This window comes from Gavia stellata, chromosome 34 (assembly GCF_030936135.1).
Source record: "Gavia stellata isolate bGavSte3 chromosome 34, bGavSte3.hap2, whole genome shotgun sequence".
Taxonomy (NCBI): domain Eukaryota; kingdom Metazoa; phylum Chordata; class Aves; order Gaviiformes; family Gaviidae; genus Gavia; species Gavia stellata.
Window position 1 is genome coordinate 2923290 of NC_082627.1, and position 22344 is coordinate 2945633.

Below are 22344 nucleotides of genomic sequence, written 5' to 3' on the forward strand. Positions count from 1 at the left end.
AGGAAGCAAATGTCCAACAGCAGTTCAATGACCGAATTCCTCCTCCTGGCATTGGCAGACACACGGGAGCTGCAGCTCTTGCACTTCTGGCTCTTCCTGGGCATCTATCTGGCTACCCTCCTGGGCAATGTCCTCATCGTCACCACTGTAGCCTGTGACCACCACCTCTACACCCCCATGTACTTCTTCCTCCTCAACCTCTCCCTCCTTGACTTGGGCTCCATTTCTACCACTATCCCTAAAGCCATGGCCAATTCCCTCTGGGACAGGAGGGACATTTCCTTCTCAGGATGTGCTGCCCAGGTCTTTCTAATTGTGTTCTTGATGTCAGCAGAAGTGTATCTCCTCACCTTCATGGCCTATGACCGCTACGTGGCCATCTGCAAACCCCTACACTACGGGACCCTCCTGGGCAGCAGAGCTTGTGTCCACATGGCAGCAGCTGCCTGGGGCAGTGGGTTTCTCCATGCTCTGCTGCACACAGCTAACACATTTTCACTACCACTCTGCCAAGGCAATGCCCTGGACCAGTTCTTCTGTGAAATCCCCCAGATCCTCAAGCTTTCCTGCTCAGACACCTACCTCAGGGAAATTGGGATTCTTGTGGTTAGTGCTTTTCTGTTTTTGGGGTGTTTTGTTTTCATTGTGCTGTCCTATGTGCAGATCTTCAGGGCTGTGCTGAGGATCCCCTCTGAGCAGGGACGGCACAAAGCCTTTTCCACCTGCCTCCCTCATGTGGTTGTCGTCTCCGTGTTTCTTAGCACTGGCATGTTTGCCTACCTGAAGCCCCCCTCCATCTCCTCCCCACTTCTAAATCTGGTTTTGTCATTTCTGTACTCAGTGGTGCCTCCAGCAGTGAACCCTCTCATCTACAGCATGAGGAACCAGGAGCTCAAGGATGGTATTAGGAAACTGATTCCATGGGCTCCTATTTAGCAGCAAGAAACGTCCCAACTCTCCACAAATGACTCCCAGGGTATTCTACACCAGTCCTGACCTTTTTCTTTGTTCTCTCTATTATTATCATCATTATTATTTTGTTGTTATAATGTTCCTACAGTAATGTTTGGATTCTTCTTACTTCTACAGAGGGATGAACCCCCTCACTCTTACCTGGAGCCTCTATAAAGGTGTCTAACGCTTGCTGAGAGCTGAACCTGTCACAACATCTCTGTAATAAAATGGGCTTTCTTCTGTGCTGCGTGTGATCACTGGACTTGTCTTCCAATGCTGGTGTCAGGAGTAGGCATGAAAAAGGGCTGTTACTCAGGGTTCTGCATGACTGCAGGAGCAAAAGCCTCTCAGTCCCCTTGTGACATTCTGGAGATCACGGATTGGATTTAGGACTCTCCTGTCAGTGCCTTGTGCCAGTGGAGGCCATGGCTGGTCACTGAGTGACACACCCAAGGCTGTCACATTTTGGACATGGCAGACACCATTGTTCCCAAGGGGAAACTGGAGCTGCCTGGAGATCCCCCAGGCTCTCTGGGGACAGTGGGTGCCCAAGGTGGGCAGTGAATGGAGCCCCACAAAGGGAGAGAGCAGCCAAGGTGGAGTCACCAAAGGTGAAGTGCTGACTTGGTGTGTCCACAGGGAAACAAGGACTCTGCAATGCCAGAAGAGACAGCGTGGACCCGGCAGCATGGGGAAGGGAGGCTGGAGAGTGATTAATGTCACCCTCATTCAGTGGAGGCCCACTCATCTCTGGTGTTGATGCAGAGGAAGGCTGTGGGTCACTTCGAATTGCTCTGTCACGGCTTGAGACACTTCTACATGTCTTGGACAGCCCCGGCACCTCAAATGCCACCAGGTCTTTTGTGTGAGTAACTACCTGCCACCCTCCATCCCCACTGATTCGAGAAGGAGCTCAGGCCAGGACCTCGCAGGCAGGAGCTTCTCTTGTGCACATCTGCACTGCAGCAAGAGGGTGGGTCTGTCAGGTGCATGGGGGAGCTGAACACCCATCCAGACCGAGGGTTTCCAACCAGGCCTTGGATACCTGCACTGGCTCAGCGGGGTCACTGCCCTACAGAAGGGGAAATGGACCTCTTGCTGTCCCTGCCTAGGGACAGAAAGAGGGGTTAACAGAGGGGGACATCTCCATCTCTTTTAGACACGTGCTCTCTGTCAAATCATGCTCTTGGAATTCGATGCCCTCCACTCTTTGGAGAGAGAATTCAAGGACGCAGTGAGAAAAACGATTTTGTAGCCATATATCATCTCTCATAACTTGCCCAGCCCTATGCAGTCATGACATTGCACATGGTATCTAAGGGCAGGTCTGCAATCTGCTTGGTTTTTCTTGTTGTTACTGTCCCTGTCATGCTCATGTTCCTACAGAAATGTTTGGATCCATCCCAGCTCTGCTAGTGGCTAAACCTGCTGTGTCTGGCCTTGAAGCATTTGGTAAATGTTTACAACATTATCAGAGCTGGCTCCCTAATACTATGTCTTTAAAAAGAGCCATCTCACTGCAGAGACCTTCAGTGCAGGTCCTGAAGACCAGGCTAGAAGTCAAAAGATCACGAAAGGACACTGTAATTCAACTGCACCCTGAAAGATCCTCTGGCATTCGTCTGGTTCCCCACTGACCTGGAGGATGCGCTCAGCACCCCAGTGTGCTCTGTTGGGGACCCAGGTCTGGATCCAGGGCTCAGGTGTCAGTGGCGAGTGCAAAGAGAGTTGGAAAGTTGTCCCCTGGTTGCCTGCCTTGGGCTGCCACACATGCTATAGGCTGATGGCCAACACTCCTTCTTTCTGGAGGTGCATGGGGAGAGCTCAGGGGATGTGAAGGGACAGCGTGTGCCCAGGGGTGAGTAGGAAGTTTCACAAAATGAGAGACCACCCAAGGCATAGCCATAAGAAGGGAAAACACTAAATCCAAGTGTGCAAAGGTAATTGAGGACTCTGCAATCCCAGGGCAGGCCACAGGGACCCAGCAGGCACAGGGAGGGATGCTGGAGAGTGAATCATGCATCTTCAGTAAAGAAACTTTGGCCTGGATCTGGTGTAGCACCCAAACACCTCTCATGCTTGTGGATTAAAAAAGAAAGAGTAATCCATTTCTGCACATGCAAGTCCAGGGCTGGCTGCTCTATGGCCACAGTGCCGGAAATTGGAGGTTCTGGGGCAGACTCTCCTTTTTGTTCATACACCAACAACCTGGGCTTGATCTTTGGAGTGAGGGACACTGCTTGAAGGCCCACATCGGGGTGGTGTACAGGGCCCCAGGTTCTCCTCCACATGCTCCCTCCTCCTACAGCTCTCACAAAGACCACCAGCCCCACAGAGAAGTCAAGAAAGGGCTCATCCTCCCCATGATCACAACTGAATCCCAGACCTCCAGCTCAACCCTGTCTGAGAATCACAGAATTACGGAATCACAGTATCAAAGAATGGTTGAGGTTGGAAGGGACCTCTGCAAACCTCCCTGCTTAAGCAGAGCCACCTAGAGCCAGATATCCAGGATCATGCCCAGAGGCTTTAGAATATGTCCAAGGATGAAGAATCCACAACATCCCTGGGCCACCTCTGCTGGTGCTCGGTCACCTTCACAGTCAAAAAGTGCTTCCTGATGATCAGAGAGAAGCTCCTGTGTTTCGGTTTGTGCCCATTGCCTCTTGTTCTGTCACTGGGCACCACTGAGAAGAGCCTGGCTCCACCCTCTTTGCACCCTCCCTTCATGGATTTATAGCCAATCCTAAGATCCTTCCTGAGCCTTCTGTTCTCCAGGCTGAACAGTCCTGGCTCTCTCAGCCTTTCCTCATAGGAGAGATGCTCCAGTGCCTCATCACCTTGGTGCCTCTTTACTGGACTCTCTCCGGTATGCCCAAGCCTCTCTTGTCCTGGAGAGCCCAGAAATGGACACAGCACTCCAGGTGTGAGCTCACCAGTGCTGAGCAGAGGGGAAGGATCCCCCACCCTCGACCTGCTGGCAATACTTCAATGCAGGCGAGGATGCTATTAGCCTCCTTTGTCACAAATGCCCATTGCTGGCTCAGGTCAGCTTGATGTCCACCAGAAACACCCCGGGCCTTCTCTGCCAGGCTGCTTGCCTGCTGGGTGGCTCTGAGCGTGGACTGGTGCCTGGGGTTATTCCTCCCATTGCACTTCTCCCTTTTGACCTGCATGAGGTTCCTGTTGGTCCATTTCTCCAGCCTGTCAAGGTGCCTCTGGTTTGCATCACGACCCTCTGGTGTATCAGCCACTCCTCTGCCCCATCACTCAGAGATCATTAATGAAGACGTTTGACAGAACTGGAAGCAGTATTGACCCCTGGGGTGTACCACTAGTTACTGGCGTCCAATTAGACTTCATGCCACTGATCACCACGCTCTGGGCCCAGCCATTCAGCCCATTTGCAATCCTCCTCCCTGTCTGCTAATCCAGCGCACACATCAACAGCTTATTTACTAGAATCTTAAGGCAGACAGTGTTGAAAGCTTTCCTGAAATCCAGGTAGACAGTAGCCACTGCTCTCCCCTCATCTCCCCTCATCAAGATAATCAAGTAGGTGAAGCATGACTTTTCCTTGGTGAATCCGTGCAGACTCTTCCTGATGACTTACTTGTCCTTCATGTGCCTAGAAAGGGTTTCCAGTATTAGTTGCTCTATCAGCTTCTGAGGGATCAAGGTGAGGCTGACTGGGCTGTAGTTCCCTGGGTCCTCCTTCCTGCCCCTCTTGAAGATGGGGGTGACATTTCCTTTCCTTCCATCCTCAGGGACTTCTCCCAGTTTCTGGGAGATCAGACTCTGGCATTGATCAAAGATTATCAAGCGTTGCCTCACAACAACATCTGCCAGCTCCCGCAGCACTCGTGGGTGCAGCCCATCTGGGCCCATGGACGTATGTCTGTCCAGTTTGCCTAAGCATTCCCTGACCAGATCTACTTCCACCAAATGCACATCTTCCTTGCTCCAACGTTTTCCCCTGGTCTCTGGGACCTGGGATTACTGAAGGCCAGTCTTGCTAGCAAAGACTGAGGCAAAGGTGGCACCCAGTACCTCAGCCTTTGCCATGTCCTGTGTAATCAGGTCTCCTGTCTTGTTGAGCAATGGACCTACACTTTTCCCTAGTCTTCCTGCTGTCTCCCATGTCTTTAGAGAAGCCCTTCTTGTGGTCTTTGATATTCCTGGCCAGATCTAATTATTGAATTCCTCTTGGGCTTTAGCTTTTCTGTCTTAATCCCTGGATTCTCAGACAATGTCGCTGTAATCGTCCCAGGTTACTTGTCTGTGGTGGGTTGATCTTGGCAGGACATCAGGTGCCCACCAAGCTGCTCTATCACTCCCTTCCTCAGCAGGATGGTGGGGGAGAGAAAAGAAGATGCAAAAAACTTGTGGGTCAAGATAAAGGCAGTTTAAGCCAAGGCCATGCGAAGAAGCCAAGGAAAACAAAAGGTTTATTCTCTACTTCCCATCAGCAGGCGATGTCCAGCCACTTCCCAGGAAGCAGGGCTTCAGTACATGTGGCGGTTGCTCTGGATGACAAACGTCATCATAACAAATGCTCCCCTCTCCTCCTTCTTTCTCTTAGCTTTCATTGCTGCGCAGACATCATATGGTGTGGAATTACTGTTTGGTCAGTTTGGGTCAGCTGTCCTGGCTATGTCCCCTCCCAACATCTTGCCCACCCCCAGCTAAGTGATCTTTGGGGGTGAGGGGGGAGAATGTTGGAGAGACAGCCTTGATGCTGTGCGAGCACCACTCAGCCAAAATACTGGTGTGTTATCAACACCTTTCAAGCTATCAAAACAAAGCACAGCGTTATGAGGGCTCCTATGGGGAAAGCTAACTCCATCTCAAGCAAGCAAAAAACCCTGCAGATCTGTGCCTGCTTAGCCAACTAATGTCCCCTCCCACTCTCACTCTCACCAGAGCCCAGCTCCAAAATTGAAAACATCCAGCAACTGCTCCCACATGGAAGGTTAAAGCACTAAATGCTGTTGCTGGCCCTCACCTTCCCTTGGCAGCGCTTCTTTCCTCTAGTGGGGACCGGAGGCCCCAAACTCAGTGCAGTGCTGTGCGTGCAGTCTAGTGAGGACTGGATAGAGGGGGACAATCCCTCCCCCTCATCTCCTGGCTGTTCATACAGCCACCATGCTGTTGGCCTTCTTTGCTGCCAGGCCTCACCACCTACTTATATGCAGCTTGATGTTCATCACAACCCTCAGGGCCTTTTCTGCTGAGCTGCGCCCCAGCCGGGGCTGTTGCCCCCGGTTAGGCAACCCCAGCGGGGAGATTTGGAATTTCTCCTTTCTGAAATGTAGTAGCTTCTTGTTGGCCCACTCTTCCAAGCTGTTGAGATTCCTCCCGAAGGCAGTGTATATACTGGTCCCCTGCCTTAGTTTTGTGTCATCTGCAAACTCTGTCAGCTCCTCCGGGACATTGATAACATCATTAAGTCCCAGGAGAGACCTTAATGCATCCAGTCAGTCTTTTACTCACCTCTTTGCACATCTATCAAGACTGTCACTTCCTTGGTTTGATACACAAGTATTGTGGGAGGCAGTGTGAGGTGGGTTGACCATGATCTAAAAGCAGGAATGTCACTTACCAATGACCGTCATGAGCAAAACAGACTCAGCTTGGGGAAATCTACTTAATTTTTTACTAATTCAAATAGATTTAGATAGTGAGAAGAAAAGAGAAATATTGAAACAGCACCTCCCTTTTCCCCCTTTTTCCCAGGCTCAACTTCATTCCTTCATTGTGGACTCCTCTACCTCCTCTCCCCATGAGTGGTAAAAAGGGGAACGGGGAATGGGGGTTGTAATGGGTTGACCTTGGCTGGATGCTAGGTGCTCACCAAGCTGCTCTATCACTTCCCCTCCTCAACTGGACAGGGGAGACAAAATATAATGAAAGGCTCGTGGGTTGCGATAAGGACAGGGAGATCACTCAGCAATCACAATCACAAGCAAAACAGATTCGACTCAGGGAAAATAATTTACTTAATTGTGAATCAAATTGGAGTAGGGTAATGAGGAAATAAAACCAAATCTTAAAACACCTTCCCCCCACCCCTCCTTTCTTCCCAGGCGCAACTTACTCCTCATTTCTCCACCTCCCGCCCCCGAGTGGCACAGGGAGATGGGGAATGGGAGTTGTGGTCAGTTCATCACATGTTCTCTTTGCTGCTTCTTCCTCCTCACACTCTTCCCCTGCTCTAATGTAGGGTTCCTCCCACAGGAGACATTCCTCAACGAACTTCTCCATCGTGGGTCCTTCCCACAGGCTGCAGTTGTTCACAAACTGCTCCATCGTGGGTCCTTTCTACGTGTCATATCCACAGGGTGCAGTCCTTTTTGAACAGACTGCTCCAGCGTGGGCTTCCCACAGGGTCACAGCCTCCTTTGGGTGTATCCCCCTGCTCCAGCATGGGGTCCTCCAGGGGCTGCAGGTGGATATCTGCTCCACCATGGACCTCCATGGGCTGCAGTGGGACAGCCTGCCTCACCATGGTCTTCACCACGGGCTGCAGGGGAATCTCTGCTCCGGTGCCTGGAGCACCTCCTCCCCCTCCTTCTTCACTGATCTTGGTGTCTTCAGGGTTGTTTCTCTCACATATTCTCACTCCTTTGAGTGACTTGATCCCCACCCACTGATAGCTGTTCTCCATGGGTTCTGCCTCAAGGCACCAGGGTCTGGGAGACCTTGCTGATGAAGGCTGAGCCAAAGACAGCATAGAGCATCTCAGACCCATTTACACCTGCTAAATTCTGCAGTGGCCCCACATGGTCTTGGTTTCTTCTTTGACTCTAACGTCAGTGGTAAGAGCTGATCTTGGTGCCATTGAATTTCCTTGAGAGAGTCAACTTACTGTCCGTATGGGCCATTGCAGGAGGCTGTCCTTAAAGACCGGCTGTACTGAGCTCTGCTCAGTGCGCAGTACTTGTGCTCTGACCTTCAGTGCTCCTGCCCCTAAGTTCCCCAACTGAAAACCCCCAGAACAGGCTACAGGTTACCCCTCTGAGGTCTTGCGTCTGCACTTGTACTCTCCTTTTAACACTCTGCTCAGGAGCTGGCACCCCTCCTCCTTTCATGGTTGATTGTAATATCATGTGTGTGAGTGTGATGTTGGTTTTCACATCCCTGACCAGCTCTTCCATGTTTGCAAGTACCAGACCCAAGCAAGCATCACCTTTGTTGGGCTCCCTGGCAGCTGTGAGAAGAAGTTTCCCCAAAAACCTCCAGAAACCTCCTGCACTGCGATCCCAATCCAGTGAATGTCAGGGTCATTGAAGTTCCCGGTAAGACCCGGTGTCATTGATCCAGAGAAAGCTTCAGGTTTTCAAAGAAGACTTTGTCCACTTCTTTGCCCTGACTGGGGTTTCCTTATGTCCTGCCACAATATCACCCTAAATGGCCTCTCCCCTGACTCTCACCCACAAGTACTCAGCCCACCTCTTGCCCATCCCATAGTGGAAGTCCATACTTCCCAGCAGCTCCATCAAACAGATGATGAGCGTCTCCTGAAGAGCCTGTGTCCATCCTGCACATCCCCCGAGTTGTGCGAGCTGTCCCACCACACCTTGGCAGTTCTTCCATCAATGTGGCACTTCTGTGATGGCACGTGGGGCTCCAGCTCCTCCTGTCTGTGCCCCAGGCTGAGGGCATTGGTGCACGTTTGGGCTGCAGCACCTCAGCTGCTGCCCGCTGGGGCCCACCTCAGACTTGTCACAAACTAAACTGGAACTGAGTCCCAAGACCCCATATATGTAAAGGCTTTGCTACATGGCAGAGATGTGCTCGGAATGGATTGCAGATGGCAACGTAAAAGATGACATGCGATGTAGGTGCAGCTGTAGATGTAGATGTAGATGATGAGAAAAGCGACATGAGGTGCTCAGAGAGTGAGCAAACCCTGCTGCCACTGAATCCAGATGGAAGAGGGCCTGGGCTGCGCAGCCCTGGCAGGACACCATGAAACACCATAGTCAATGCTGATCTAATACATATAGGTGATGGAGAAGCGAAAGAGAGAAACTTAGCTCTTCTGGTGCAAAATAACACCATTGGGGCAGACAAATACCTCTATACACTGCCCTGTCCATACCGAGTGGGGACAAGTTTCATTGTCCTAAATGTGGCCATCTGCTGTCATTTCAGTTGGCCAAAGGAATTTCCCAATGGCCTCCAAGATGGACACTGCCCTGTGCATGAGAATTGCTCCACTAGAGCCTGCAGTTTCCTGCACATACCTTGGGCCACCTCTGGCACCTCAGATGCCATCAGGTATTTGCATCTGAAGCACTCACTCCTGCCCTCCATCTCCATTAATTAGCAGAGGAGCTGAGACAAAAAGCTCCCATGCAAATGTCCACTTTTGCACACCTGAAGAGAGGCAAGAGAAATCCCACCTCCTGTGGGTTTGTGACAGGCATGGGAGGGAGCTGAGACCACTTCCAGCCCCAGGACTACAAACCCAGAATAAGATGCCTCGATTGCCTCAGCTGAATCTCTTCCCTCAGAAGTGGTAAAGGACATCCCTCATGTTCACTGGGTATTCTGCCTACTGATGGGAGAAGGAAAGGTGATATTCACATCTCACTCTATCTCTGAGCAGGAAAATGGCAGTGCTGGAAAGAAGCGTCTCTCCCCAGCTGAGAGAGGGAACAGCAGTGATTCCTTCAGCCTGTTTCACAGCAGGTTCCCCCAGAGCCCCAGGGACACCTGGAGGGAGCCCAGAGGGGGCAGAGAAAGTGCTGCCTTGGGCTGGTCCTCTGCTGCTGAGCTGGGCTGGGCTCCTGGGGTGGAGGGAGGGAGGGTACTGATGGCAAGTGGGCAGTGCTGCAGAGAGGCAGCTCTGCCCAGGAGCAGCTTTTCTTCAAAGCACAGCAGGGCTGAGGGCACTGCCTGCAGGCACCGAGGGGAGAGGATCGAGGCGGAGAGACCTTAAAGGCAGTGTGGCATTGGAGGACAGAGGAGAGTTGACTGGCAAAGAAATCTTCACAGCCCTCTATATGGTAAGTCTCTGAGCTGCAGGGCAATAAAAATGAGTATTCTGCAGGGGTCTCCTAGACCTGGTTCATCCCATAGCCTGTAGGAAGTTCCAGGAGGACTCTCACAGATTCCCTAGTATAGAGGAGAAGGATGTGCTCCACAGCAGGGATTCCTCCCTGCACTCTCAGAGGGACAGGGTATGATGGCTACCTTCTCCCGGGGATGGCTGCAGGGGTGTAAAGGTGGGTGTGCATCCAGGGGTGCCCAGGGCTGTCCTTCAGAGCAGGGTCCCTGCACCCCAGGGCACTGTGAGCCAGGGCAGGGACTCCGCTGCTTGCCAGGGTCAGCACTCAGCCTGCCCAGGGAGCTCCCCAGGGCACTGCGGGGAGAAGCTCAGGATGGAAGGAGTGACCGCTAGCCAGGGGGGGTCCTTCTGCTGTTGAGAGGGTGCTGCATGTGTCAGGGCTGCTCACAGCTCCACATCACCCCCAGCACATTTCTGGAGAGGATCTTTCAAAGATGACCGTCAAGGCAAGGCTTTCCTGCTTCAGCTTGTGCATTCCTGAGTCTTTGCATTAAAGATTATACTAGTTGGATGGTTGGGAATGGAAATGGATCTGTCAGGTGTGGACAACCCTCTGAGACACCTTAACTGTTACACTGAGAGATCCCAGGTCGAGCTCACCAAGTGACTCTTTCCAGAGGAGACTTTGCCATAGGAAGGTCAATGAAGTTGCTCTTTGAGACAGAGTTCCCTTCCCGACCCTCAGTTCATGTCCTGCACTGAGGGAGAGGAGAGAGGGCAGGGAAAGAGTAATGGAGGTGTTGAATTTGGACAAGACACCGAGACTCCAGGAGCATTGCACTGAGAGATGGGTAGGTCTGCAAGGAACCTCATCTAGTCCCCTAAGGCACTGCTCAGCCTACAGACAGCACCTCGGTGGTCTCTGTGGGACTTGTTTGAGCTGCTCCTTAGCATCTGCATACACAGAGATGACCCTGGGCAGTGCCCTGCTGCCAGGAGGTGTCTGCAGGGCAGAGCTGAGCACACAGCGGGTGCGTTGGGGTCTCTGAGCACTGGCAGGGAGCAGACACATGGGGACAGGGAAATAGCTCCTGGCAGGGAGAGCTCCAGGCAGCAGAGACATGGGCAGGGAGGGAGAGGGAGCTGCTCTCAGAAAGACTGTGGGAGGGAGAACTGGGTACCTCCCTGCCATCCCCTGCAGTGCAGAAACCTCCCCTGGAGCACACACCACCCCCCATCAGGTCTCCTCTCCCAGGTAGATGTAGCACAGCCTGTGGCAATGCATTTTGCAGGGCTGGGAGAGAGCCAATCCACTTTTTGGATGCCCCATTATTAGGACATTTGACTCTTTCCCTGGGGGGTCCTGCTGGGCTGCAGGGTGCCCTCCAGAAGGGCACAGCTCACCCATGGCATCTCTGTGTTATGCAGGAGCCCCATGGAGAAGACAAGTCAGCGCTAAGGCCACAGAAATGCTGTTGGGTGGCTCCACGCAGGCAGCGGCAGTGAGCCCTCTGTGCCCCTGGCTGGGAGGGGAGAGCTGAGCTCCTCCTTGGGTACGCTGAGGCAGGGTGAGGGGTTTGGAGGTCTGCACTTGGAAACTGCATTTCTTTTGCTCTCAGCAGCGTCCAGTTTCATTTGGGGAGAACACTTGAGTGCTATCGTCCTCCAGCTCAAAGAGGTGCCAGCACAAGGCAGCTGAGACCAGGGCTGATGGACAGACTGGCTGTCCTCACTCTGCACTAAGGGATGGCCCCTTTGCTTCTCAGGACCCACAAGGTTTCACCTGAAGGGCACTACTAATGCCAAGGCTTTCTGCCTTAAAAACACTCCTCGGGGTCGTGGGGCCACTAGAGCAGAATAAACAAAACAAAATCCTCCCAGCTCTGCTCCAGGGTTGGGTGCCTTGGGAGAGACAGTGGGGAAAAGCTCTTTGATATCACAAGCGGATTTAACCATAGACCCTGTGTTCCTATTTCCCTATCGCTGTAGGGCAGCGCTGGCTCCCCCAGAGCCCACCTCAGAGTGCACTGCTGCCAGGGACACCCTCAGCCAGCACCAACCAGAGCTCACAAAAGGGACCTGCCAAACGTCTTCTTGATTAGGGACAAGTTATTTGGGGATTTCTACAAGAAATTAAATAGATTTTGCTCAGAGAAATCTCTCCTAACTTATTGATTCCTTTTCCTCCATGAACAGGCTCCCATGCCATGAGGGACCAAATGTCCAATGGAAGCTCCATGACTGAGTTCCTCCTCCTGGCATTCACAGACACCCGGGAGCTGCAGCTCTTGCACTTCTGGCTCTTCCTGGGCATCTACCTGGCTGCCCTCCTGGGCAACGGCCTCATCATCACCGCCATCGCCTGCAACCACCACCTCCACACCCCCATGTACTTCTTCCTCCTCAACCTCTCTTTTCTTGACCTGGGCTGCATCTCTACCACTGTCCCAAAATCCATGGCCGATTCCCTCTGGGACACCAACTCCATCTCCTATCGGGGATGTGCTGCTCAAGTTTTTTTCTTTTCCTTTCTGCTGTCAGCAGAGTATTTTTTTCTCACAGTCATGGCCTATGACCGCTACATGGCCATCTGCAAACCCCTGCACTACGGGACCCTCCTGGGCAGCAGAGCTTGTGTCCACATGGCAGCAGCTGCCTGGGGCAGTGGGTTTCTCCATGCTCTGCTGCACACGGCCAATACCTTTTCACTACCCCTCTGCCAAGGCAATGCCCTGGACCAGTTCTTCTGTGAAATCCCCCAGATCCTCAAGCTCTCCTGCTCAGACACCTACGTCAGGGAAGTTGGGCTTATTGTGGTTAGTGCTTTTCTGGTTTTGGGGTGTTTTGTTTTCATGGTGCTGTCCTATGTGCAGATCTTCAGGGTTGTGCTGAGGATCCCCTCTGAGCAGGGAAGGTACAAAGCTTTTTCCACCTGCCTCCCTCACCTGGCTGTTGTTACCCTGTTTCTTAGCACCAGCATGGTTGCCTACCTGAAGCCCCCCTCCATCGCCTCCCCACTTCTCAATCTGATGGTGTCATTTTTGTACTCGGTGGTGCCTCCAGCAGTGAACCCCCTCATCTACAGCATGAGGAACCAGGAGCTCAAGGATGCCCTCAGCAAACTGGTAACTGGACATCTTTCAGCAGCCATAGGCTGCCTATCTTCCTCTGCAGCTGACTCCCAGTGTAGGTCATGACAGGCCAAGTCTGCCTTTCCTGTATTTTTTTTTTACTTTTTCCACTTTGGAAGTTCTTGTCTTCAAATAAATATAATTATTCCTCCCCTTAGTGATCCATCCATCTTATGTGAGCCAGAGACATTGTATAAATGGGAAACCATTTTCTTTAAGAAAATAAAAGAACCTGCAGCAACTTCTTGGTCTACAATCCATCCTCAGCGTAGCAGAAATGAATGGGAAATAGAAACACCTTTCTGGCTGCATCACCTTGGGGCAGGCTGCTTTGTGCTGGGGTGATTACGAGCTCTTGAGGACTGCAGGGACATGGGCTCTTGTGCCAGCCTGGGGAGACGGGATGGCACGGAGGGGATGCGGATCTCTTGGGATATGTGGGAGAGGAGAACAGTGGACACAGGGGACACTGATCTCCTTGTCCTTGTGGCCCCCCATCTCTGGGGCTGACTCCTCTCTGCCCCCCAGGGGCTGCTGTGCCCTTCAGAGGGGCTGGGGCTCTGGGGTGAGTGGCCAGAACTCTTCAGCACCCTGTGGCAAGTAGTGCTGTGGGGCCAGACCAGAGTGGGCTGGGCTGGAGAGAGGGCAGGGGAGGTAGGAGGGCTTGGAGGGAGCTGGGCTGAGCTGGAAAGTTCCTGCGAGAGAAAAACATCAGTGTACAACTTGTACTGCATGACCATGCAGGGTGAGTGCTCGCATCAGGGGGCTTGTGGTGCAGAGACAGGGCTCCTGCATGGACCCACACTCGGATGGACCACAGGAAACATCCATGATGCTGGAAAATGTATGACCCTCCCAGAGGGAGGTCCCATAACTGCAGGGGAAGCGGGAATGATTTATGAGACCCATGGGAGTGCAGGGAGAGATCGGTCTGTGCACAGCCGAGAGTGTGTTAAAGGCAGGAAGAAGACTTGAAGTAGAGGCGGTGGTAAGGAGGTGTCATGCTGAAGTGAAATAGGTTGACTTTGGGTTTTGAGGCAACAGAAGAAGGAGGACATGCATTTCAGTGGTGGGATATGGAGATACGTACAGGAGTCAAGCAAGTCGGGGACCGAGAAATTTTGTGTGCTAGAGGAGAATTAGCAGGGCATTGAAAGAAACCAGATGGGTTGTGGGGAACTCACAGGCATTGGCAAATCCTCAGATAACCAGGGCTTTGTGTTGGAAGGAACAGCCAGTGACAACAAAGTGGCACATAAAAGTCACTTATTTGCTGGTTGAGGAGGGAGGCAAGGATGCTCAGCATAGAATTACCAAGGTAATTTATTCTCTTATTTTAGCTGTGCATACAGTGGCAACTCAGCCTAATGCATGCAGGACCCCAGTACAGAGGAAAGCAGGGTTTATATATGTTACAATACAGTTGTGTAGACGGATCAAATCACTCATGTTAGGGGGTGGGCTAATCAGTTACCATTACTTGAGTAGTGGGTATGCACGTGTCCCATGCAGGATCAGCACGTGCTTGTCCCGTGGAGGTGGTACAGACAAATGGTCAGTGGTGTGTTAATTCTCATTGTTCTAAACCAATGTTCCGTGTAGGTGGAAGGATTGGGTACCGGTTGATTGTTCTTCTGGCCATGGTTATATGCCTGGTTTCTTGAAAGGTAAACCTTCCATGGTTTTGTTGTCGGTATGGGGTGTTGTCAGCCGCTAAGAGCTGGTTTAGTTTGGGTCTTCAGGTTGCATTGGCCCTGAGGTGAAAGCTCATAGTCTCAGTTAGTGTTCATTCTTCTACGCAAGTTGTACTGCAGTTAGCATCTTGCCTTTCACAGGCATCATTAAAGCTTGGGAGGTCCCAAGGTCAGAGTGAGATGATGAAGCAGGGGGAGGTAGTGACAGTCTGCAGGGAAACTGGCACAGGCATAGGACAGTGTTGGACTGTCTGTGGTGCAAACACCTGACGGCCTTGGTGTGGCTGGCCCCTCGCTCCGCAGTAGGACAGGTCTCTTGCACTGAGTCCCATGAGAAGGCACCAGTTCCTTCCAGTCCCAGGGCCTTGTTGCCTCCTCACCCACCCCCCACAGAGCCTGGGCGGTGTCCTGCCACTGTCCTGCACTTGGCATCACATCCCCCACGTGTACAAACCTCCTGGAGTGAAGTTTTGTTGCTGCGGGGGAAGCAAGAGGGGTTTGTGAGATACATGGGAGCGCAGGGAGAGAGCGGGGTGTGCCCAGCAGTGAGTGTGTTAAAGGCAGGAAGAGGACCTGAAATAGCAGGGGTGGGTGTAGGGGGGTGCGTGCTGTCATGCTGAAGTGAAATAGGTTGAGCGTTGACTTTAAAAGAATGCAGGAGAAGATCAATGTGCATCTCAGTGCTGGGATATACATAAAGGATTCAAGCAAGTTTGGGGCTGGGACATCTTGGGAGCTAGAGGAGCATCAGGAAGGCTTTGAAGGAAACCAGACAGGTTGTGGGGAATTCACATGCACTGGCAAAACTTCAGCTTTGTGTTTGAAGCAACAGCCAGTGAGGACAGAATGACATCAGTAAAACTTGGGATACCATGGGGTCAGAGCAAGGTGGGAAGCAGCGGGGTGGCTAAAATCTGCAGGGAAAGATATCCCATATCCCGCTGCTCCCAGGAAGAGCCATTAGCACCACATGGGGGAAGGGATTCCCCTCCTCAGGGGACGAGGGTCAGGGCTTGGCCATCGTGATTGCTGAAACATATTTAGGGCTTTCACAGCCACCTCCACATAAAGGTGGTCCGCATGGTCGTTCCGTTGATGGTCTCGTCAGTGATGGTCTTCAGTGGAGACCAATAACAGTCTCAGAAACTTGGACGTTTGCTGCTGACTTTTACTTCTTCAGAGGCTTGTTCAATCTTTCAGGATCCGCAGTTCAGGAACTTGGCACCAGAGGGCTCATTAACATGCAAAACTCCCTAAGGAGCCAAGGCTCTGTGCATCGTTTTCCTTTAGGTCTTCAATTCTCATGTGGTTAATAGGAGAGGTTTCAGGAGTGCAGTCAAAAGATGTCACTACTAAACAGTAAGAAAGGATTCATTTTTCCCCCCACTTTTCTTCCTTTTTCTGCTTACACATTCTGTGAGATCAGAAATCCTCAATCCATATTGATCCTGAGTGTCTCCAGTGGAGTTTGAATGTATACAAATATCAGGACCTTTTATGTTGACAATCTATGGCCATTCTTCACGCCTTTTCTCTCATCAACCACCTGGCACTTACAGCAGCCTCGTTCAAATCGGAGCTTTCTGCACTGAAGTCTGTAGCTGCATGTTTCAGCCCGTGGGCACCAACTCCCACCTGCTTTGCTTGGAGAATGACTGCACGCAAACACAGAGGGATATGATACGCTCATGGGCTGTATATGAAGTCCACGTTACCCCCTCTGAAGTCCACTTCCCACAGTGGATAGCCTTGGACCAATAGAAAACACACTTTTGTGTCAAGGAGAGATCCCAAGATCCCCCCAAACACTCCCTCTCCCGGCTTCTTTTGGTCCATATTCACTCTTTGCACACAGCGAGTCACACGCTGAGGTCACGAGCTCCCTCAATTCACAGAGGGAAAAAAGAGACAAAGTGAAGGAAACGCTCTCTTTTGGACCGCCAGATCTGCACTAACCCCAATGTATCTGGGTTACAGGAGACTCTGCAATATCCAGACCCCCGCATTTTTCATTCCCTGCAGGGTAAAGTACATGTGACTCCATTGTAGGTGAAGGCAGGGATGAGAGTGACCTCCTCTAACATTGCACAACTTGGGTGCCATTTTCCAGGCTTCCCTTTCTAGACAAGGGAGAGAAATCAGCTGTCTCAGCTGAGATGCCTTGGCCTTCCCTGCCTGTCCACCAGGCCCTGCTCCAGAAGGGCTCCCATAGGTCCTGAGCCACATTTTCCAGTGCCCTGTGGGGTTTTCAGCTACCCCCATGTATCTTGGAGACAGTGGCCACCACTGTGTGGGCAACTGCATCAAGCCCTGTGTGAAGATTTTATGCAAAAGTTGAACCATGTGCAGAAAAGACCTTGGTGTAATAAGTGTGTAAAACTTCTACATTTTCAGAACTTTGACATAGGTCTGTAAATCCTCATGAATTTTTCTATAGACCATGGACATGGACCAGCAAGATGATGATACTTTCTCTCCCTCTATGTAAATAGAGATTTATATAACCATTTCCAAAAATGTATTTCCTGCCAACGCTTCAAATGGGGAAACTGTGTTCTGGTGACACATTTATATTGTCATATTGTACATATACGTTTCATATCTGAAGGGAGCTTGGAGCAATGAAGGTTGGAGAAGTTGGATAGATCACCCTCTCTTTCTTTGCCATCAAGAAATGGCCACACCTGCTATCACTTCCATCATATCATCCCTTCTTCCCTTTTGTTACCTGGTTATTTACAAAAGCCCTTCTTCTTTTTTTTGACATCCCTCACCAAATCCCATTCCATTTGGGCATTAGCTTTCCTATCTTTCTCCCTCCATGCTCAGACAACATCTCTGTGTTCCTCCCAGCTTACCTGTCCTTGTTCCCACCATCGGGATGGTTCCTTTTTGTGTTTGAGTTTGGCCAGGAACTCTTTGTTCATCCACGCAGCCTTCCTGGCATTTTTGCCTGACATCTTATTTGATGGGACGCACCCTTCTTGAGCTTGGAGGAGGTGATCCTTGAATATTAACCAGCTTTCTTAGGCCCCCCTTTCCCTCCAGGGCCACATCCCATGGGGCTCTTCCAAGTGAATACTTGAAGAGGCCAGGCTGTACTCTCCTTAAACCGGGGGTTCTGAGATTGCTTTTTACCTTCCTCCCTCCCCTCAGGATCCTGAACTCCACCACTTTGTGGTCTCTACAGCCCCACCTCATGGTCACAAGGCCGCCTTTGACCTTCAGATCCCCAACAAGCCCTTCCTTGTTGGTGAGGAGGAGGTCCAGCAAAGCACCTCTCCTCATTGGCTCCTCTGTCACTTGGGTGAGGCATTTATCATCAGTGCACTCCACAAACCTCCTGGACTGCTTATGCCCTGCTGTGTTGTCCTTCGAGCAGGTATCAGCGTGATTGACGTCTCCCATGAGGACCAAGGCCTGCGAATGTAAGGCTGCTCCTGCTTATCCGTTGAGGACATCATATGCTTTTTCTTCCTGGTCATGTGGCCTATAGCAGACATCCATTATAACGCCACCCTTTCCTGTCCTCTCTTTAATCCTCACCCGTAAGCTCTCCCTTGGCTCTCTATCCATCCTCAGACAGAGCTCCATGTACTCCAGCTGTTCTCTTACGTAAAGGGCAACTCTCCATCCTTGTCTTCCCATCCTCTCCTTCCTCAAGAGCCTCTCTCTCACCATTGCAACACTCCAGATGTGGGAGCCATCCCACCACGTCTCCATGACACAAGAAGATTGTTGCCCTGCAGCTGCACACAGATCTCGAAACCCTCATGGTTATGCCCTGTACTGTACGCATTAGAGTACAGACACTTTAGAGAGGCACCCCAGTGTGTGGAGTTCTTGGAGAGGGTGTGCGAGATTTCTCCCTCATGGTGCTTTGTAGGCATTTCCTTGCTTACCTGAAAGTGTTGGAGGTGACCTCACTTGAGGCCCATTTTGTTGATTTTGTGACCACTTCCCATCACAGCACTCCATGCCCTTTGCTCATTGATCCTGTCTGTCACTCCCTTAGAGGACTGCTCTTTACTCCCTCCCTCCTCCATCATTCTTAGTTTCAAGCTCTCCTTATGAGGTCAGCCAGGCTGTTGGCAAAAACAGCTTTGCCCTGCTTAGTGAGGTGGATCCCATCTCTCCCAAGCAGATGCCGGTCTGCAGACAGGGGCCCATGGTTGTAGCACCCAAAATCATGTCCCTTACACCAGTGCCGCAGTTAATTATTAACTTGTCCTACTAGAGCTTTTCTGCTCGCACCCCTTCCCCTCACCAACAGGATTGAGAAGAACACCATCTGGGCCCCCAGGCCCTTCACTACCACCCCCAGAGCTCTGTAGCCACTTCTGATCCTGTCCAGGTTTTCCCTGGCAGTGTCATTTGTGCCGACCTGGAATAAGAGCAGGGGGTAGGAGTCAGAGGGAGAGATGAGCTTTGAACGTTCCACCACAACACCCTGGATCCTGGTCCCCAGCAAGCAGCAAACCTCTCTGGAGGGTTGGTAGGGCTGACAGATGACTGCCTCTGTCCCCTGCATGAGGTAGTCACCCATTATGATCCAAAAACGCCCATGACACGACATCTAGTTGAGCCGGATGGTCTTCAGCAGACTCCCTCTTTCCAGCAGCTGGAGGTTGTTGGACTTCTGGGCCTAAAACTGTGTCTGTAACCACTGTGTTCATCACCACCAGCTCCCACCCAAGCCTCGGGAGATAACTCGGGATGTGAAGTCAGGGGTGACCCACCCCGTTCTAGGGGTCGTTGTTCCAATGAGACAAACTCTGTCCTCACGTCAGTGTACCGTCTGTCCTCTTTCTGCAGTCAGTCTACTACGGGGAATGGAGGTGACCAGCTTGGATGTCCATGTTCATCCCCAGAGGAAGTTCCTTTCCTGCTCTTCTCTACAGCATGAGGTGTGGCAGAGGGGCTTAGTTCTACCTTGAATTACTTCTTAGATGCCCCTATCCCCCTGGGAAGGTGTTCTCTTCAGGGGTAGAAAGCATTTCCATTGCTATCAGTGAAAGTCGTGAGCCTTGGAGGTGTGGCTTACTGCAGTCAGGAGAGTTGATCTGCCCATGCAAGTCTTGTGCTGCCATGTGCTCTCAGCTAAAAGGCAGTCATACTCGTGAGTTGCCCCCAAAAGAGAAACTGTAGTGTGCTAAAAAAGGAGGAGTGCGGTTTCAAAGTGCAGATCTCCCAACTCCTCTGCCTTTCTTAGCCCAGAAATGGAGAAAGTGACCAAGAAGGAGTGATGCATAAATCCCCTGACTCAAAGGACAAAACCAAGATATCACAGATACCACAGATATCACAGCTATTGCAAAGGGAGAGCTGTTGTTTTCTGGAGGATAACTGACAGCCTGGAAGAACTCCCACAAGAAGACAGTAGCATTGTGGACGTGGATGTGGCGTTGTGGGATATGGCTTAATGGGCATGGTGGTGGGTTTTTTTTGTTGGTTGATGGTTGGACTTGAGGATCTTACAGGTCTTTTCCAACCTTAGTGATTCTGTGATTCTGTGATTGTGTGGTTTAAAGGAAACGTAGGCCTCATAGCCGTATGGTGTAGGCTATAGACGTAGACCTCATGGACTGCAATGCCTGGAGCCCCACAGGTTAGAAGGGGGCTTGGGCACCTCCATGCAGACACTTCCATGGCAGGACCCACAGGGTCAAGTGTCTGAAAGGCAACTGAATGCCCCATGCCAGAGAGCCCGGGAGCTAGAACAAGAGCAGCAGACACAGGTGGGGAAAACAAGGAGCAACAGTGTCATCCTCCTGCCAAGGGAGAGACAGATGGGCACTCAGGAGGGCCTTCACCTTACCCAGCTCTGCACACCACCTTCCACAGCCACAGCACAGTCGCTTTCAGCCCCTTTGTCAGGCAGAGGGGAAGGGGCACAACGTGGGAGAGGTGCAGGAGATACACTCCTCTGCTTGAGGTCCTGCTGGGGAGGAGGCAGCTCTGGGCTGTGCTTGACCCCAGTATCCCTTACTGGGCCTCATCCTGACCCCCACCTGTGGATCAACTTCCTGGCTTGACCTTGGACCTGCTCCCTCATCCAAACCTTGCCAGATGATCTGGACTCTGAACTGCCTCCAGCTGTGAGGCCCCTTGCCTGTCCTGCTCCCTTGCTGGGAGCTCAGGCTGGTGAGACCCCTCCCTGCTCACCTGGGAATACCCCTGGGTTCCCAACTTCCTGTGCCTTCCAGAGCAGTTGTCCCTTGCTGCCCCCTGACAAACCTGAGCTCCCAGTCATGTCACCACGACCGGCATCTCCACTGCCCTCCCCCATGCTGTGGTTCACTCGATGGCCGCGTGATGCTGATGTACCTGATGGACTCTCACTTTGCTACAACTGACAGGGCCTCACAAGGAACAACCCACCGCTATCCCCTCTCCTGGACTTTTCCTCTGTCCTCTCTCCATGATGTTGTCTCTACTTGGCAGGCGTAGTGATGAACCTGCTAAAAAAAAAGAAAAAACAAATCTAAAGAGAGAGGAAAATAAAACCCAAGAAGAACAAGTGATGCAAAAGAAAACAATTGCTCACCACCAACCAATCAATGCCCAGACAATCCCCGAGCAACAGCAGCTGCCTCTGACCTCTACCCCACCCAGTTTTATTTCTGAGCATGACAACATACGGTATGGAATATCCCTTTGGTCACTTGGGGTCAGCTGTCCTAGCTGTGTCCCCTCCCAATTTCTGGTGCACCCCCCACCTGCCTGCTGGTGAGGAAGTCTGAGAAGCAGAAAAAGCCTTGATACTATGCAAACACTGCTCAGCAAGAACTAAATCATCAGCCAAAGCCAGTACACTCACGTTGGAAGGAGGTCTCCAGCCCAGCAAGGTCAGCTCTGGGGTCAGATCCGGTTGCTCAGGGCTTGATCCAAGTCGTGACATGAAAACTCCCAGAATGGAACATGGATTATTTCCCTGGGAAGCCACTTCCTGTGTTTGACTGTCCTCATGAGGAAAAAGATTCCCCTGATCTCTGGTGTGAACTTTTCTTGTGTCAATCTCTTGTCCTCCTCCATGCACCACTGTGACGCTGACTGCAGGAGATGGGGAAAGGAAAAATTCCTCATCTCCATACCCCTGCGCCCAAAAGGAGCTCCAGCAAAGCTCGGCCAGTGCAGCAGACACTAACAGTGCCTCATGATTGAGCTGGTGGCCATTCCTGAAATATTTCCTTAAAACTGGAAGCTTCCTGGAAGTTCCAGCCTTTTGGACCAGGTAATTTTCTTCTCAGTTTCATGTCTGACTCTCTCCTCTTATGAAATACATTGACATTCTTCATAATTTGTTCAAAGAGGAGAAGAAATCCCAGCAATGCACCAGGATCAAGGAGAGAACTTGACCCATACAAATCTGTGGGGCTTCATCCCCAGCCACTGAAAGAGGATAGCGGATCATCCTGAACAGGTAACACACTGCCTGGAGGCCAGGAGTAAGTGAAGTACTGCAAAGGTCTGTCCTGGGACATGCAAGACATTGATCAGCTGGAGCAGCTCAGTGGAGGGCTATGAGACCGTTGGGTTGGGGGCAGGC

The 22344-nt window shown here is 51.6% G+C and overlaps 1 protein-coding gene across 1 annotated transcript; it reads left to right on the forward strand.

The window, feature by feature from the left end:
* Positions 1 to 12189: 12189 nt before the first annotated feature.
* On the forward strand, positions 12190 to 13167 carry LOC132320179 (olfactory receptor 14A16-like). Its single transcript, XM_059832450.1, has one exon. It carries the CDS (start codon positions 12190 to 12192, stop codon positions 13165 to 13167), a length of 978 nt encoding a protein of 325 aa, XP_059688433.1.
* The last annotated feature ends 9177 nt before the right edge of the window (positions 13168 to 22344 follow it).